The 15,615-nt window shown below is 62.2% G+C and overlaps 5 protein-coding genes across 5 annotated transcripts; 1 reads left to right on the top strand and 4 right to left on the bottom strand.

The window, feature by feature from the left end:
* Positions 1-224: 224 nt before the first annotated feature.
* Positions 225-5,284, bottom strand: BXZ73DRAFT_90546 (phospholipid-translocating P-type ATPase; the record flags this gene model as incomplete). Its single annotated transcript, XM_048025676.1, has 12 exons — positions 225-300; positions 426-958; positions 1,015-1,134; positions 1,188-1,280; positions 1,328-1,434; positions 1,488-1,576; positions 1,635-1,718; positions 1,772-1,836; positions 1,897-2,154; positions 2,223-2,518; positions 2,600-4,023; positions 4,083-5,284. The coding sequence occupies 12 exons, from the start codon at positions 5,282-5,284 to the stop codon at positions 225-227; spliced, it is 4,347 nt and encodes a 1,448-aa protein (XP_047876872.1).
* A 1,747-nt stretch (positions 5,285-7,031) lies between these two features.
* BXZ73DRAFT_78283 (uncharacterized protein) lies at positions 7,032-8,183 on the top strand (the record flags this gene model as incomplete). The annotated part of the gene is made up of 1 exon (XM_048022848.1): positions 7,032-8,183. One exon carries the CDS (start codon positions 7,032-7,034, stop codon positions 8,181-8,183), a length of 1,152 nt encoding a protein of 383 aa, XP_047876871.1.
* Positions 8,184-8,713: 530 nt separating this feature from the next.
* BXZ73DRAFT_78282 (peptidyl-Lys metalloendopeptidase) lies at positions 8,714-9,949 on the bottom strand (the record flags this gene model as incomplete). Its single annotated transcript, XM_048022847.1, has 4 exons — positions 8,714-8,863; positions 8,929-9,196; positions 9,274-9,541; positions 9,601-9,949. 4 exons carry the CDS (start codon positions 9,947-9,949, stop codon positions 8,714-8,716), a joined length of 1,035 nt encoding a protein of 344 aa, XP_047876870.1.
* A 1,569-nt stretch (positions 9,950-11,518) lies between these two features.
* BXZ73DRAFT_48319 (uncharacterized protein) lies at positions 11,519-12,889 on the bottom strand (the record flags this gene model as incomplete). Its single annotated transcript, XM_048020030.1, has 3 exons — positions 11,519-11,884; positions 12,011-12,436; positions 12,572-12,889. 3 exons carry the CDS (start codon positions 12,887-12,889, stop codon positions 11,519-11,521), a joined length of 1,110 nt encoding a protein of 369 aa, XP_047876869.1.
* A 271-nt stretch (positions 12,890-13,160) lies between these two features.
* BXZ73DRAFT_90543 (Adenylosuccinate synthetase) lies at positions 13,161-14,861 on the bottom strand (the record flags this gene model as incomplete). Its single annotated transcript, XM_048025675.1, has 8 exons — positions 13,161-13,378; positions 13,435-13,657; positions 13,708-13,986; positions 14,039-14,331; positions 14,428-14,523; positions 14,600-14,627; positions 14,657-14,781; positions 14,855-14,861. 8 exons carry the CDS (start codon positions 14,859-14,861, stop codon positions 13,161-13,163), a joined length of 1,269 nt encoding a protein of 422 aa, XP_047876868.1.
* Between the last annotated feature and the right edge of the window lie 754 nt (positions 14,862-15,615).

Raw genomic sequence — 15,615 nt, 5'->3', positions numbered from 1 at the left:
CACGGGTGCTCATGGATACACATACGGCGGACAGGGAAGGGTGAGCACTAGGAACACAGGAGAACGTCAGTCACCATGCGATGGATGCGGGGGAGGGGGGATTACTTAGATGGCGCAGAGGGGGCGAAAGTGCGAGGGAGGGGGAGGCGATGATGCGAAGGCGACAGCGATCAGCCGAAAGCGAACGGGAGATAAATATGTACAACAGGCAACAGGGCATCAGTTCAGGCTATGACCTGCCCGCAGGTGGCGGCGACCGAGTTCGGCTCGCAAGCGACGACCTCCGTGCCGGCGGCGACCCTGGTGGGGACTCGTGCTGCCGGGACTGTTGCGTGGATGACCGCGCCGTCGGCGGTGGGTGGCGGTGGCCGTGCTCGTCGTTCGCCGTGTGCAGCGTCGAGCCCCCCGAGGTCGAGCCCTCCGACGGCGGGCGCTTGCGGCGGATGGAGCGCGAGATGGAGAAGGGGTGCATGTGCATCCCCTTCCTGCGCCCCCGCGTCTTCTTCTCCCGCGGTGGGGTCTGCATTTGCCGCTCGGAGAGGTGGGACTGCATGCGCTGCATGGCAACGCCGCATTCTTCGGTCGCGAAGTCGAACCCGCGGTGGACGGAGGAAATGCCGGTGACCATGTCCGTCCGGCTGGCGTGGAAGGCGGACGGGCGCTGGCAGAGGCTGTTGCGGATCTCGTCGCGCGTGGGGGCACGCTTGAGGTGCGCGAGGCCGCCGTTCTTGTCCTTGGAGAAGTCGTGGGTCGGGTCTTGCTTCCTGATCCAGCGCGCCACGTCCATGTCACCAGGGTTGACCGCGAACCTGTACGCTTTCCAGAGGTAGCGGGGCAGGCATGCGATGATGATCACCAGAGGGAGAGACAGCCAGAAGAGCGCAGATCGGAACAGGTAGTGGTCGTTGCCGAAGACCGGTGTCGAGAACCAGCCGGGGGAAATGATCGAGTAGACGGCCTGTAAGTAAAGATGTTAGTGGCTGTCAGCTGAAACGATAGCAAATCTCGACCGACAGTGTACGCCCAGACAAGCACAATACCGAAAGAAACGGCGAAGAAGATCCAGGCAGTCCATACATGCGTGTTCAAGCCGTTGAACAAACACGCGGTCATGACTGCACCAATCACCATGGTCTGCAAGATTTTGAATGAGCACAGGGGACCACAGACGGATCAAGAAGACGCACCGTCGAAAACTCGTACTGGTAAACGCTGTAGCCGTCTGTGCGAGAGGTGGTGACGTCGTACGTATAAAGGATTAGGAAAAAGACAACCGCCGACTGGAAGGAGATGTTAGCTTGGATCAATCGGCTCCGCGACTACGCACCTGTACGACCGCTTCGAACATATAAATAAGGAACAACTTAGTGCCAAAGTAATCGTGCTTCTTGCTGTGCTTGTACATCTCCGGGAGCGCCATGAGGACTTGATCGTCTGCGACCGTCATTTGAGCACGGAAATGAAGTACCCGAAACTCAAACACTCACCGACGATACGATCGAAGAGGCCGATGCCGATGACGGGCGCGATCGTCCAGAAAGTGTTCCAGAACAAAAGATAAGTGTACTCGAAGACGCTGAAGGACCATGCTCGTCAGTACGCGGTGGAAACTCGCGGAATGTAGTCCGACTCACTATTGACTGCTCCAGGCGCAATAAAACATAAACCACCAAAGGACCCCAATGCAAACGACGTTCTTGTAGAAGAAGTTGACAATCCTGCGGAGAACAACCGGTCAGCCGCCGCCGCCGCCGCCGCTCAATCAACTCACATGTTCCCGTTCCGGGCGTACGACCAATGCCCGTGGACCAGCAAGAGCCGCTTCAGGAACCGGAACTAGCACGACGATGTCAGCGCGCATCCAATGACCAACCGCCGCCGCGGGGTGAAACACACCTGGGCGATCGCGTAATCGGAGGAGTTAACGGCCTGGAGACCCTCCTCGCCCGAGATGCCGACGCCGACGTCCGCGGCCTGGATCATGCTCACGTCATTGGCGCCGTCGCCAATCGCGAGCGTCATCGCGCCGACGCCGTCTTTGACGAGCTTCACGACGAGCGCCTTCTGCAGCGGCGAGACGCGGCAGCAGATCACGCCCTCGCACTGCATCGCGAGCTTGAGCAGGAGGCTCTTGTTCGCTTCATCCGCGAACGCCTGTGCGTGGGGACGGGCGCGGTCAGCACGGCACGGTCATCGGGGATGATCAGAACAGCGGGGCTTACGTGGGTGAGCGCGGCACCGTCGATGACTAGGACGAAGCCGCCCGGCCGCTGGCCGTTGCCCTGTCCGACGAGAGACGAAACGCCCGAGTTGACGCGCTGGAGCGGGAGGCCGTTCGCCTGCACGTCGGGTAGCTGGTCCAGCCGCACGTCGTCGTCCTGGAGGATGCCTGATTCCGGGAAGAACTCCTGCACGGCGTTCAGCATCTGCGCGTACACCGGCGTCGTGTCTTGGTGCCCGCCGCGGATGATGATGATGTTGTCCTGGCGTCCGATCAGGTTCGTGCTGTGGCCGATGGCTGGAAAATAGAACGCGGATGAACACGGGAGCAGGCATGAGAAGCGCTGTCACGCCGGAGAATACGTGGACGGATACGCACCAATGGCGGTCTCAAGTTTGTCACCGGTGAGAACCCAGATTTTAATGTCAGCTTCCTTGAGGTCCGCGATAGCCTCCGGAACGCCGTCTTGTAGGCTATCCTCGATGGCAGTCGCGCCGAGGAGCTTCAGGTCATGTTCGATCTCGTCTGAGACGGCCTCGACCTTCTCATCACGGTTATCCAGAGATGAAATGGCCTCATTGTAGCGAACGGCCCAGCTCTCGTATTCCTCCTCTGCATAAGTCGGCCTAGTCAGCTCAAGGATCGCGCATGCAGCCACCAGAGACGTACCAGCGATGACCTTGTACGCCAAAGTGAGCGTCCGGAGACCCTCGCTCGCGAACTCGGCGAGGTGGTCCTCCGTCGTCTGCACCTCCTGCCCCTGGCCCTTGCTCAGCCGCTCGATGATCACGTTGTCCGCGCCCTTGGCGAGCAGGAACACCTTCCCGTCGCTCTCGCGTTCGTCCCCGAGCTTGCGCAGGATGACGCTCATCCGCTTCCGCGCGCTCGTGAAGTCGAGGATGTTGAGCAGCTCAAACTGCTCCAGCCCGCTCTCGTCGCGCGCGAACGGCGACTGGAGCGTGAGCACGTCGCGCTCGCGCCCGCGGAAGACGAACCCGGCGTCCGCGGCGGCCTGCACGAGCGCGGCCTCGTCCGGGCTCTGCGCCTTGTACTGCATCGCGCCCGAGTCCGGGTCGACGGAGACGAGCGCGGTGTGGCAGAGCGCGAGGACGGTCCAGAAGCCGTTGAGCATGCGTCCGTGCGCGGCGGCGGGCGACCCAGATGGCGAGCGCTGCGCCGCGGTGATGTCCGCCTCGAGCTCGGTGTCGCGGAAACGGGTGGTCGCGCGTTCGGCGGCTGGGGCGCTGACCTCGGCGGTCGACGAAGAGGTCGACTGCTTTGGCGAGCCGGTGGGCTGCTTCTCGCGTGCGGTGTTCCCGCTCGAGCTCGAAGATTCGTCGGCGGCTGGGGCGGGGATGTCGGGCTCGGTGGTGGACGCCTCGCCGCGGTAGACATGTCCCGCAATCGTGCACTGGCGGAAGAGCATCACGTTCTGGGTCAGCGTGCCGGTCTTGTCCGAGAAGATGTACTCTATCTGGCCAAGGTCGTCAGACAAGTTCCAGGAGCGGGCGAGCGTCGCCTGGCCGGTCTTCTCGTAATAGATCTCCTTGTCGAAGTATATGAAGAGCGCCTGACATGTCCTCACACCCTCGATAGAGATGTAGAGGGAAATGGGGACGATGTTCTGGAACGTGATGAGCGCGAAGACGGCGGTGATGAGGCCATTGATGCGCGGGTTGTTGTCGCTCTGGTTGTCGCCGTACAGCCAAGGGGCGCCGAGGGAGAAATAGCGCTGCTCGAGCACGGAGTCGACGATGCCGCAAGTAATGCCCATAAGCGCAAGGATCAGGAGGTTGATGAAACTGTCGGTAGCACAGGGTCAGACGAGTGCAATCAGACAGATTCGGCAGGCATGACGTACACCTGCGGGTTCATCTGGCGCTCGACCCGGCTGCGTTTGCTAGGCGTCGCGCCCGAGTTTAGCACGATCTTGGTGTCCTCCCCAGTGAAGAGCACGACGCCGATGGCCCACTGGGTGTTGCGAAGGACGGTGCCGCGCAGGAAGACCATGTTCGTGTCCACGGCCGAGCGCTGCCCGTCCGAGGAGATGACCGCGGCGTGCAGCTTGTACAGATTCGTGTCCGGGCGGTCGCACTCGACGTGGAAGGCGTTCTCCTTGGCCGCGCAGACGCGTGCGGAGTTGAGGTGCGTCAGCGCGGGGCACGCGCTCCGGCTCTTGAGGTTCGTCTCGCCGTCGAGGTTCTTGGTCTCGACAAACGCGACGTTCTCCTCCTCGGAGGTGGAGCATATGAGGATGTCGGCGGGGAACGGCTCGTCCTCGTCGATCTTGACGATGTCCCCCACCCGCAGGTCCTCCCAGATCGTCATTTTCCAGTGCGGACGGGCAGACGCACCATGATGACGGAACAGACCGCCCGCCTCCTCGTCCGGCAGCTCCTCGCCCTCGTCGTCCTCGTGTGCCACCGTCCGGGTGGGGATGGTCTCGAGATCGGCGCCGTCGGTGTGGAAGCCTTCGGGCGGAGCGCCGTGCTCGAGCTGCTCGACGGCCGCGGTCGGGTGCGCCCTCTTTGCCTTCCTCCTGCGGAACTTGGGCACCATCGCGCGCACGAACGTCTTGGCCTTGCCCGCTGTGGCGTTCTCGTTCGTGAACCCGCCGCCTGTCAGGACCCGTACCTGGGAGTAGTTGACAGCTCGGTCTGACTGGTGACGTTTTATGTCCTCATAGGCATCCTTTAGGCCAGTGATAGACAGCACGATGAGCAGGGGGAGGATGACGAGGCCGGGAGAGACGGTGGAGAAGATGGGGAAGAACTGGAGGATGGCGATGCCGAGGAAGAAGATGTTGGCTATCCGGCGGAATTGCTCGAGCAGGTTGCGGGGGAGAAAGGTGATGACGGTGTACTTGGATGTGATGACCTGGTTGGAGCGGTATACGTGCTCGTTGAGGACTTTGGTCGGCTTCTTGGGGTCGAAGTACGCGTCGGGCAGTGGCTGGTTGACGAATACGGTGCGCGGGGGGCCGGGCCCTTTGCGTCGAGAAAAAAGCTTCTCGACGTTGAAGTCGGATATCCGCCGGTACCAGGCGGCAAGTTTGGACGGCATGGCCGTGGGGGGAGGGGGGGAACACTCGGCCGAGGACGGGAGGAGGTCGGACTATAGGACAGAGGGCGGAAGGGCATAAGAGCTGACTTGGCCGCCTATAAGCCGGAGTGTGTCATCATCGCCAACGGCTGCCCCCGTTCCCGCACCGCCGGCGTGTCCGATCCCAATTACGATGTTCTCCCGAGCGCCCGGCCTCGTCTCATCGTCAACCGCCCACCGCAGGCCGCCCGACCCACTGTCCCCCGCAGTGAGGGGCACTATATGCTCATGTGGCCTGCACAGTCGCAGCAGGCCCGACGACCTCGCCCAACACACACTCCCAGCGGTCCCGGTTGCTCGCCATCCCACCCTTCTGATCCGGAACCGACCGCTGACTCCGTGCGGACTGAGCTTCGTCAGCGGCGGCGACCTGTTGGAGCCTGTTGGGTTCCTCCAGGTTCTTCTTATATGCTCGGGCATGTTTCCTTGCAGACGCGGATGCTGATGACTTCCGGGAAGGTGCTACCAATAGGTCGGATAGTGGTCGAACGACTACCCACTGCGTCCTCCTCACTGCGCGAAGATCATACCACGTCCGTCGGTATTGCACCCCAGTGCATGCTGCGATCTCTACGGCCGGCCGTTTGCAGGGACGCCACTACGCCCCGCTAGTAACCCTTGGTGGCCTGTTTTAAGAGCCACGATCGCCGGTGATTGAGCGCTTCCTTATTACAAAGCCGCACCGGACGTTAAACCGTCGGAGGTTCCGGGACGAAGTGAGGGAGAAAATACTGCGAGCTCTTGAACCCTTTATGCTCTCTTACAGCGCCGGAGCCGCAAGGAGGAGGAGGCGGGCGGAGTCGATTTTGTGCCTCTAAGCCGCCTCCGAACTAGCATAGTTCGGTTATCACATGGCAAGCAACTGCACTAGTACAGAGCAAGCTAGCTCAAAAGACGTCCCCCTTAAGGAACCTGTTAGAGCCTGTTAGAGCCTGTTAGGCCCTCTGTCAGCGCGAAAGCCGCGGACCCGGTGGGTCGCCCTGGGTCGCCTCGCCTCGACGCGTAGGCGGCAGAGCCGATGACGTTCCGTAGAACTCGCCGGCAACGAGCGTCTGAGCGCCCTCTGCTGCACCGCGCGGCCTCGGCGCCAGAGAGTCAATCACAAGCCGCAGCTCGGTCGTCGTGTGCGATGGCAGATGGGAGCGGCCTCGCAAAAAGCCTCACGGTTCGGCGGTGATTGAGCGGCAGCAATAAGCAGTCGAGTGACTCGTGAGGAAAGATGAAATATGTCGTAGCGCATGATGGCGGCTTTCGAATGTCGCATGTGTGGTTCCCGGTTTCTCCCGCTCGTGGACGCCTGGGCCGTGCTTCCGTCTTCGACCGCCAGTCCGAAGTCGAGCTTGCCTCCGCGCAGAACGCAAGCTTCCTCCCGTTCTCGTCGGACACCGCAGACGTGTCACGTGAACAGGCCCGATCAGCGTGGGTGCCTGTGTGATTACCTCAGCAGAAAGCACCGATTTGGGATGTGCCTGATTCGCTGTGCTCCGGATGGCGCTGAGTCCCTGCTCAGCGAATGTTCGCAAGCATTTTCCCCTTCCCTACATTGACCTCAGCGTGAGCCCGTCGTGTGCGACAGTGTCCTCGCGGGGTGTCCCGCGCCCGTAACCTCTTCTTCCTCCCCTCGTCGCTCCTTATTCCCCCTGCCTCCCTGTCCACTTGCTATCGCCCCTGTCCAACACCCACGACCAAACAGCGGAAGACGACCTCCATGTCACAGACGATCATCATGCACGACGTGCCCACCGCCCTCCCCGACCTCCCTACCCCCGTTGGCGCCACGTTCTCCAACATAGTCGTCTCCGCCTTCGCCGACTCACCCAATCCGCCAGAGCCCGCGCCCACACCTGAGCCCGAAGCCGAGCCCACTCTCGAGCCAGAGCCCACACCAGAGCCCGCACCCGCCGAGCCTCCCCAAGAGCCCGCACCCAGCGACCCGAACCCCACCTCCGCCCGCTCCTCCGGCTCGCTCGAGAGCACGAGCACGGGCACGAGCCCGCCCTCGCTCGACACCACCCACAGCGCCGCGTCCTCCGGCACCTCCGCCTCCGCCCCGTCCAGCACCGCGCCCTCGCCCTGCCCGAGCATCCTCATCCGCGCGGACCCCGCCCTCGCCTTCCCCCGCTCCTCCCCCGCGTCCCCCAACATCACCTTCGCCCCGCTCCCGGCGACCGAGCCCCGGAAGCGGAACACCTCCCACCAGCTCGGCGTCGCCGCCCGCTCCCGGCTGCTCCGCCACCGTCGCATGCTCCGCGAGCAGGGCCTCGACCCGGCGGACTACCCGTACCCGCCGCCTTACCCTTACGGCCCGGGCAGCGGGGTCGCGGGTGGGGTCGGCTATGAGGACCGTGTCGAGGTGCAGGGAGAGGACGCGAAGGAGGGCGGGGAGGCGAGCGAGGAGGGGAAGGTGGTCGTGCGGGTGGAGGAAGAGGACGGACTGGTGTCGCTCGGACGGGCACTCAAAGGTGCGGGACGGAGCATTTGGCGCAGCCTGTCGATGCGGGAGATGCGGCCGAAGGAGGCAGTCGCCCCGGAGAAGGAGAAGGAGGGAGCGCAGCGGAGCGGGTCGCTGCAAGAGCGGCGGCCGTCGAAGAGGACCACGACCGCCCATCTCTTCGCGGACGCCACGGAGGAAGTCCATTCGGGCGAGGGTGTCTGGGAGGAGGAGATCGACCCCAATTCGTGGAAGAAGCTCCTCTCCGCGCCCGTCTCAGCAGAGCCAGAGTCCATCGAGGATGCGACGACACCATCACCACCTCCACCACCGGTCGTGGTGTCCGTCGAGGCGGATGACAAGGTCGTTTCGAACAAGTCTAAGACCGGGTCGCTACGGCGAACCAAGAAGGCGATCACGAAGTCGTAACGTGCCTCCTCCATCCTTCTCTCCCCCTTCGCTGCACTCTAAGATACCCTCCCTGCTCACATACACCTGCGCACCCTTCTTCATGCTCTCCTTTGCTCCCCTCGACACCCTTTGCTCTCCTCACATCCCTCATGCACCCCACGCCTATTGCGACCCCACGCTCATTAACGAGGAGAACGAGACGACGCCCTGGCCGGCGCCCGGGTTGCTTAAGAGTCCACCCACCGAGATTACTGTCTACCACTAGGGAATCCCGCTCACGGACGCTGCGCAATCTACCACTACCACCACACTCACCGCGCCCGCTAACGGGCGGCGGGCGGTACGATAGTATATAAATTACTAGTCACCCGCCCTCGATGCTCCAGCTTACAAGCCATTTAGTGCACCGTATAATGTGTCGCGATACCCTCTTCCCGCGCATTTATACATATCTATTTCTCGCTGTGCCCCACTGACCGGCATCCCAACATTCAAACGGGCGAGGTATTTTACGTCCCGAAGCATCCCACCCTCGCCCTCGCCCACGCCTACGCCAGCGCCGGGTTGTTCTCCGCGAAGTACTCGTGGTTGTCCGCGTTCATGACCGCCTCGCCCGGGTTGCTCACCGCGAGCGCCGCCGCGTCCGTCTGGCCGTACACGTAGTCCAGCGTGCCCCCGTTCGCGGTGAAGTGGCTCGACTGTACACAATCCGCATCGACCGCGTCAGCTCCCCCTGGCTCCCAGATCAACGAACGACACGGACCTCGTGGATGAGCGTGCCCCCGCGCGAGTCCGTGCCGGCGTCGGGCGCGGCCCAGAACGCGTCGCAGAGGTGGTAGTACCCGAGCTGGTCCGGGAAGACGTACGCGTACGTGCCCGCGATCGTGCACGTGCAGTCGTACGTGAACGTCGCGAAGTCGCGCCCCGCGATCGCGCTGAAGTGCGCGAGCGCGAGCGCGTGCCGCGACGCGGTGAGCGCGCCGAACCAGGTCGTGAACCGCGGGGTCGCGGTCGTGTTCGCAGTGAGGTAGCTGTGCGGGCGGGGGTCAGCGGGGGCCCAGGGAGGGAGGGGATGGGGACAAGGGAGAGAGAGGGGAGAGAGACGCACGCGAGGGACTCGGACGCGTACTCCTGCGCGACGGCGAGCGCGTTCGTGATCGCGACCTCCATCGATGCGATGCAGCCGACGTACGTCTGCCGCTTCGCGAGCGGCGGGGCGGGCGCGGCGAGCGAGCCGGTGAGCCTCGCGACGTGCGTCGCGCCGACGGACGCGCGGAGCTCGACGGGGCTGCCCGTCGCCGGGTCGACGTAGAAGAAGAGCGTGGAGGGGCTGATCGTGTACTCGCCCTCCGAGGCGAAGCTGTACGCAGCAGACACTGCGCCGACCCGAACGCATCAGCGCGGTGTCGTATGCTCGACAAGGGGGAGAACGTACGGTCGTGCGCGACGGTGAACGCGTCCCCAGGCGCGAGGACCGTCACCGCGTCGGGGGCCCCGCTTTCCGCCGCGAGCGCAGGCGAGTACTTCACCACCGCGCCGACAAACTTCGGGCCCGCGCCCGACGCGGATGCGATCGAGAACGCGTTCGTGGGGAGGTCGTGCAGCAGCCCGCGCGGGTCCCGGAGCAGCGTGAGCGCCTCGTCGCCCGTGTTCGTCACCGTCGCGGCGACGTGCAGGTTCGAAACGCCCTTCACGGTTGTCGGCCCGGAGAGCGACACGGAGAGACCGGGTGCCGCCGCGGCGAGCGCGGTGAGGGAGAGCACGGCGAGGAGGTTTGCGAGCATTATGCTGGACTGAGGGTGCGGGCGGGGAGTCCTGAGGTTTGGGGGAGGTGAAGCGGGCTATATGCTGTCTGCTGTCGCGCAGAGGAGTAATCGCGCTGGAACCGAAGCCATGGCCAGGGGTTGGTCCCTATCCTTGAGATGTAGGGCGTTGAGGTGGCACATCGCAAGCACATTGTGGACGACGGTCGCGTGACGGAGGTGTCGCGTCGACCGTCCGACCGCCAGGGCATTTGCAGACCGCTGTCCGAGGAGTAGGCGCGTGCGGCCTTCCGTTGAATGACGTCGGTCCCCGCGGTGCCGGCAGATCGAGAAGTGTGGACATGAGGTCCGTCGACGGCGCCGTACTAGAAGAGGTCGATGTGATTAGGACTTGGGCCCTCGACGGCTATGAGAAGGGGACATACCGCCTATATTTAGGAAGGAAGGGAGCTCATGTGAGCGGAGACTTATCGCCCCGGACGTTCGACGGAGATTCAAGCGACAGGGCCCGGGATGTTGCATGCGTTCCGCGGGAACAGTGCGCAGGCATTTGTTTCGTGGTGCAATAGAATACCAGATGACGGCTTCTTCAAGCGGTTCCTGGAAGAAATTAAGAATCGGCTCCGTTTTGCATTGGAACGTGGCTGGTGCGTACCAGAGACATTAACCTCGAGCCACAGGCGGACCGTTATTCACGGAACGAGGCCGAGAACGCTCTGAAAGGGTCAAGCACAGAACACGATAGAAAAGCGTTGAACTTCAATGCGGTATCGGAATTCTCGTGGCAACAATTATTGCGTCCGCGAACGAAGTGATCCTGGTCAATGACACGACTTGTCAACTTCCCAATGCAAGCCAGTCCATTGCCCTCACCTCCGAATGGCTTGTACAGAAAGCTGATGCGTGTTTACGCCGTTATGTAGAATGCAAAATATCCTTCGTCTCTAAGGGAGTTAGTGCGCCGCAAGCAAATGAGCGGATACAGGTGGGTATATGCGCTTGAACATGACTGTCTTCTGACTGGTAACGAGCGAGTTCCGGATGTGAACATCAACGTTGTCCAATTTCGTTGCGTGCACCGGGTGCAGCATCTGAAGTTGAACTCTGGATGAGTAGTTTTAGACAACTTGTCGACTCTTGCACTGGGATTGGACAACCACCAGGGTCGGTGAGCAGAAAGATTGACGTTGATGTGGGTGGGTCAGCCCCTATTTGAACATTTGAGTAACCATGGTGACCTGTATACACGATGAGTGGGACAGGAGATGTAAGGTACCAAAAGGCACAGACCAGTACGTTGTCAGACCAAGATTCATTTGCGCGACGGGTCGTGATTAATGACGCAGATGTAGCTGAGTGGTAGGGGCCGCGCCCTCTCGCCGATTTTGGATGACAAGAGGCAGATACGGTCAGGGACCAGACGGAAAGAGCAGTGTCAGATTACAGGCATATGTTAAGAACCGTACAGATGGAAGCGATGTTCAGCGAGGACCAAGTCATTAGAAGGACGGAGAGGAAGCGATGGGGATGGGGGTGCAGATGGGGATGGGAGTGAGGACGGACGACACGAGAGAAGCGGCCTAACCACCCTCACCGCTCGAGCTTGCCCGCCACGCCCGCCGCCTCGTCCCGCGCCTGCCCGAGCTGCGGGTCAATCGCCGGCGGGCTCTGCGCCGTCAGCCCGGGGTCGATCCCGTTCGGCGGCCCCCCCGGCGGCGCGGACACGGAGCCCTGCCCGTCCGCGGCGACGGACGCGCGGAACGGCGAGGGCGCGACGAGCGGGCGGTGGAACCGCGCCCGGAAGTCGTTCGCCTGCGCGGGGTCGTGCACGTACGGATGCGGGCCGGGGACGTGCTCTGGCGGGAGGCCGTTGTAGGGTGCGGTGGGGTCGGGGAGGGGAGCGCCATCGGCAGGTTTGGGGGCGTGGGCTTGGGCCTGGGCGTAGTGCATCCGTCTCTGCGGCGGGGGTGAGCATAGAGTCACGTGGGGAAGAGGCGGTGGATGTAGGGGAAAGAACTTCGGGAAGGCGTTGCGAAGGCGTAGAGAAGGATCGGCACGAGAAAAGACAGACGGGCGACGTACCTGCTGGTCCCAGTGGTCCCAAGCTTGTGCAATGATAGGCTCGAGCGACGCGAGCTCCTCGTTCGTCATCGACAGCGTCCGTAGGAGGTGTTGCTTGAGCAGTGGCGCGCACGAGAAGCTGAGCAGCAGCGTGCTCGCGAACGTCTGCCCGCCCAGCGGCTGCCCCTGCGGGAACGGGGGCTCGTGCATCGCGTGCGGCGGCGCTGAGTGAGGGTGTGGCGGGTGCGGGTGTGGTGGGAGCTCGTGGGCGAGCACGGGCTGGTACTGCCCGTCCGCGCCCATTCGGTACTGCACCTCCTCCATCCCCGACAGGATCTCGTTTCCCATGTCGAGCCCGAGCTCGCGCAGCTTCCGAGCCTTTACCAACGCACGGTGTTTCCTTTGTCGCTCCCGCGCCGCCGCCCGGATCCGGTCCCGCTTTACCGCCTCTTCTGGAGAAAGGTCTTCGCCCATCACCAGCCCGACTTGCACGTCCGGAGTCTGAGGCAAAGCGGCGGGTGGCGGAGGAACATCGACGGGAGGTGGTGCGACCTGCTGCACCTGCTGAGCGAGTGCGAGAACGGCTTGCTGCTGTTGCTGCTGCTGCTGCTGTTGCTGCTGCTGTTGTTGTTGCTGATGTTGTTGTTGCTGCTGCTGCTGCTGCTGCTGCTGCTGCTGCTGCTGCTGCTGTTGGTGTTGGTGCTGTTGCTGCTGCTGCTGTTGGTGCTGCTGCTGGTGCTGTAGGTGTTGGAGGCTAGCAGCAGCGGCTCGGTCGCGCTCGCGCTTGCGGCGCTGCCGTTCTGCTGCCTTCTCCCGCTTGTGTCGCTGGCTGGGGGTCTCGTTCTCGCGGGAGCGTTTGCGCGCGCTCTGAGGGGTGATCGGGACGTGGTTGGGGTCCATCCGGGGCAGCAACGGCGTATATTCTGTGCTCTGAGTGACAGTAACGGCCGACGAGCGAGTGTCGAGGCCGCGGAGGATGGGCGGGGGTAACGTCGTGACGACGAGGTGACTAGGCGGGGGCCCGAAGCTGTCACACGCGCTCTTATACCCTCCTCGTGGCGTGGGAAGCAGCCGCACGTAAGCGGGCAACGGCCAATCCGCGGCATCCGCGACCATCGTCTTGTTTGCGCCTTGGCTCTAGAGTACAAGCCGTGTTCCTTGTCTACTGTCTCTACACTGCCAGCATCCCCACCTTCTTCACCATGCTCTCCCGCCCCGGACCGACCCCGATCCACTCTATCGGCACGCCCAGGAACCGCTCAATGAACCCTATGTACTTCTGGCAGTTGCCCGGCAGATCGTCTATCGACCTTGCGGACACAATCGACTGCTTCCACCCAGGAAGCGTCAAATACACCACATCGACCTTGGCCAGCACTTCGAGGTCGGCTGCAAGCGGCGGCCGTCAGCCCCATCATCCATCATCAAGTGCACGGACCACCTACCAGGGAATCCAGGCAGCTCCTTCTCATCCACCAGATACTTGACAGCCACCTTGATCTCGTCCAGGTCATCGAGGATGTCCAACTTGGTCAAGTTAAGGCTATCGTAGCCGTTGATCATGCACGAGTGCTTCATGACCACCAAGTCTAGCCACCCACAGCGTCTCCTCCGGCCTGTTGTGGTTCCGAACTCGCGACCGACCTCTTGGAGGTGCACCCCGATGTCCTGATGAGATATTAGCCGTATTTCAACATATATTTTGACGCTTTGCTCACGTTGAGCTGCTCGGTAGGGAAGGGGCCGCCTCCCACACGGGTGGTGTACGCCTTGATGACACCGATGGCGGTCCCGATCTTCTTGGGCGGGATACCCAGTCCAGTGCATACTCCACCGACTGTGGTGGAAGAGGACGTGACGAAAGGATAAGTGCCGAAGTCGATATCCAGCATCAACGCATTGGCGCCCTCGACAAGGACCTTCTTGCCTTCGGACAAGGCTTTGTGGATATAGACAACGCTATCAATAACGTACGGCCGAAGCCTCTCGGCAAGTTCCTGTTGAAATAATCAGATACTGTTTCTCGTGCGCACACAACAGATAACATGCCTTGTAGCGAAGGATCTCGCCTTCGGTATCGTACTCGAAGTGCCCGTAGCGCTTGAACCGGCCCTCGACGAGCTTCCGGAACTTGGCAGCGAACGTCTCGTGGTCGAACAGATGGTGCACGCGCAGGCCGGAGCGCGAGGCCTTGGACGAGTACGCCGGACCGATGCCCTTCTTGGTGGTGCCGATGCTGGAGCCACCGAGTTCAACCTCCTTGAGTCCGTCGACGATCTGGTGGAAGTCGAACACGATTTGCGTGCGGTCGGAGATGAACAGGCGGCCGGTGCAGTCGAGACCTGTGTACGCGTGTGACGCGGTGGCGTGGAGCGGAAAACAGGATGATTCGAGAGTTGGCCGCGCGATAGGGGCAGATAGCGAACGCGTAGACGCACCTTGCGCCTGCAGCGCGTCGAGCTCAGCGAAGAACGAAGGGATGTGCACGACGACGCCATTTCCGATGAGGCCGGTGCACTGGGGGTTCACGAGGCCTGCGCAGCGGGCGTCAGAGATTTGAGATATACGCGGGGCTGGGAGGGTGGTGCAGGAGATGAACGATCGGCTCACCGGATGGGAGGAGGTGGAACGCGAACGTCTTTTTGACCTTCTCGGGCCGATGGGGACGACGATCGTGTGTCCGGCATTGTTTCCACCGGCGCAGCGCGCGCAGATGTCGAAGTCGGCGCTGAGGATGTCGACGAGCTTGCCTTTGCCCTCGTCGCCCCACTGCGACCCGAGCACGACGGTAGCTGCATGGCACAAGGGCAGCATATCGTTACGTAAACACCAGGTTTGGCGGGAGTATGATAACGGGAGACGCACCGCTCATGGTTGCCTGCAGGTCGCGGCTGGGACTGGCGGGGAGAGAAGAATACGATGGAGATCGCGCAACGGTTTCTATCCGGGCGTGGTCGGGCGACCGCTGGGATGGACGCAGGTGTGCGCCTGGGCGTAAATACTACGGCGATGGGAGGTGTCGCTGCAAACGACGCGCGCGATAGACGTGGTAGCGGAAAGAGTCATTTTCTCCTCCGTCGTCCAGCCGAGTCGCTCTTGAGCGCGATCGGCCCGGGTCAGCCGGGTCCCCTAGCACCAGCGCCAGTGAGGTTGGCCGCATCTCTCATCTCGCTTCAATCCTTCGGATAAGCTGCCGGTTGCAGATAAGATGTACGGTGAGTGACTTGTAGTACACCGTAGTACATAGAGCGGCGGATCCAGAGGCGTACTAGGATGTGCGGGAGAAAGTAAGCAATTGATGCAGCCCTCCGATGTGAAGTACTAAATACATGAGGGCTCGGAAATAATGGTCCGAATGGAAAGCATCCGAGAAGCCGGCTCGGGGATTGGAAAGCGTCCGAGTGGCAACGCTAGTGGACAGCGTATACGTACACAAAGTTCACGTGGGACTTTTGTAAACACTAGTGCGCCGCATCCCTCGGGCGGCGGGCAATGATCGCAGTCACTCTCTTCGAGTAAACCAACGGACACCGGGCTCTGGGTATTGTTTGAGAATTCTTGTCGTATAGAACCATAGCCTGTTGACTCCGACACTAGAGTGTGTGAAGTCAGACTTAAAGGTGCCG

The sequence above is a fragment of the Epithele typhae genome, assembly GCF_022376455.1.
Source record: "Epithele typhae strain CBS 203.58 chromosome Unknown BXZ73scaffold_31, whole genome shotgun sequence".
In the NCBI taxonomy this organism is placed as follows: domain Eukaryota; kingdom Fungi; phylum Basidiomycota; class Agaricomycetes; order Polyporales; family Epitheliaceae; genus Epithele; species Epithele typhae.
Note: the sequence above shows the minus strand (reverse complement) of the source record. Positions and strands in the feature narration are given on the sequence as shown.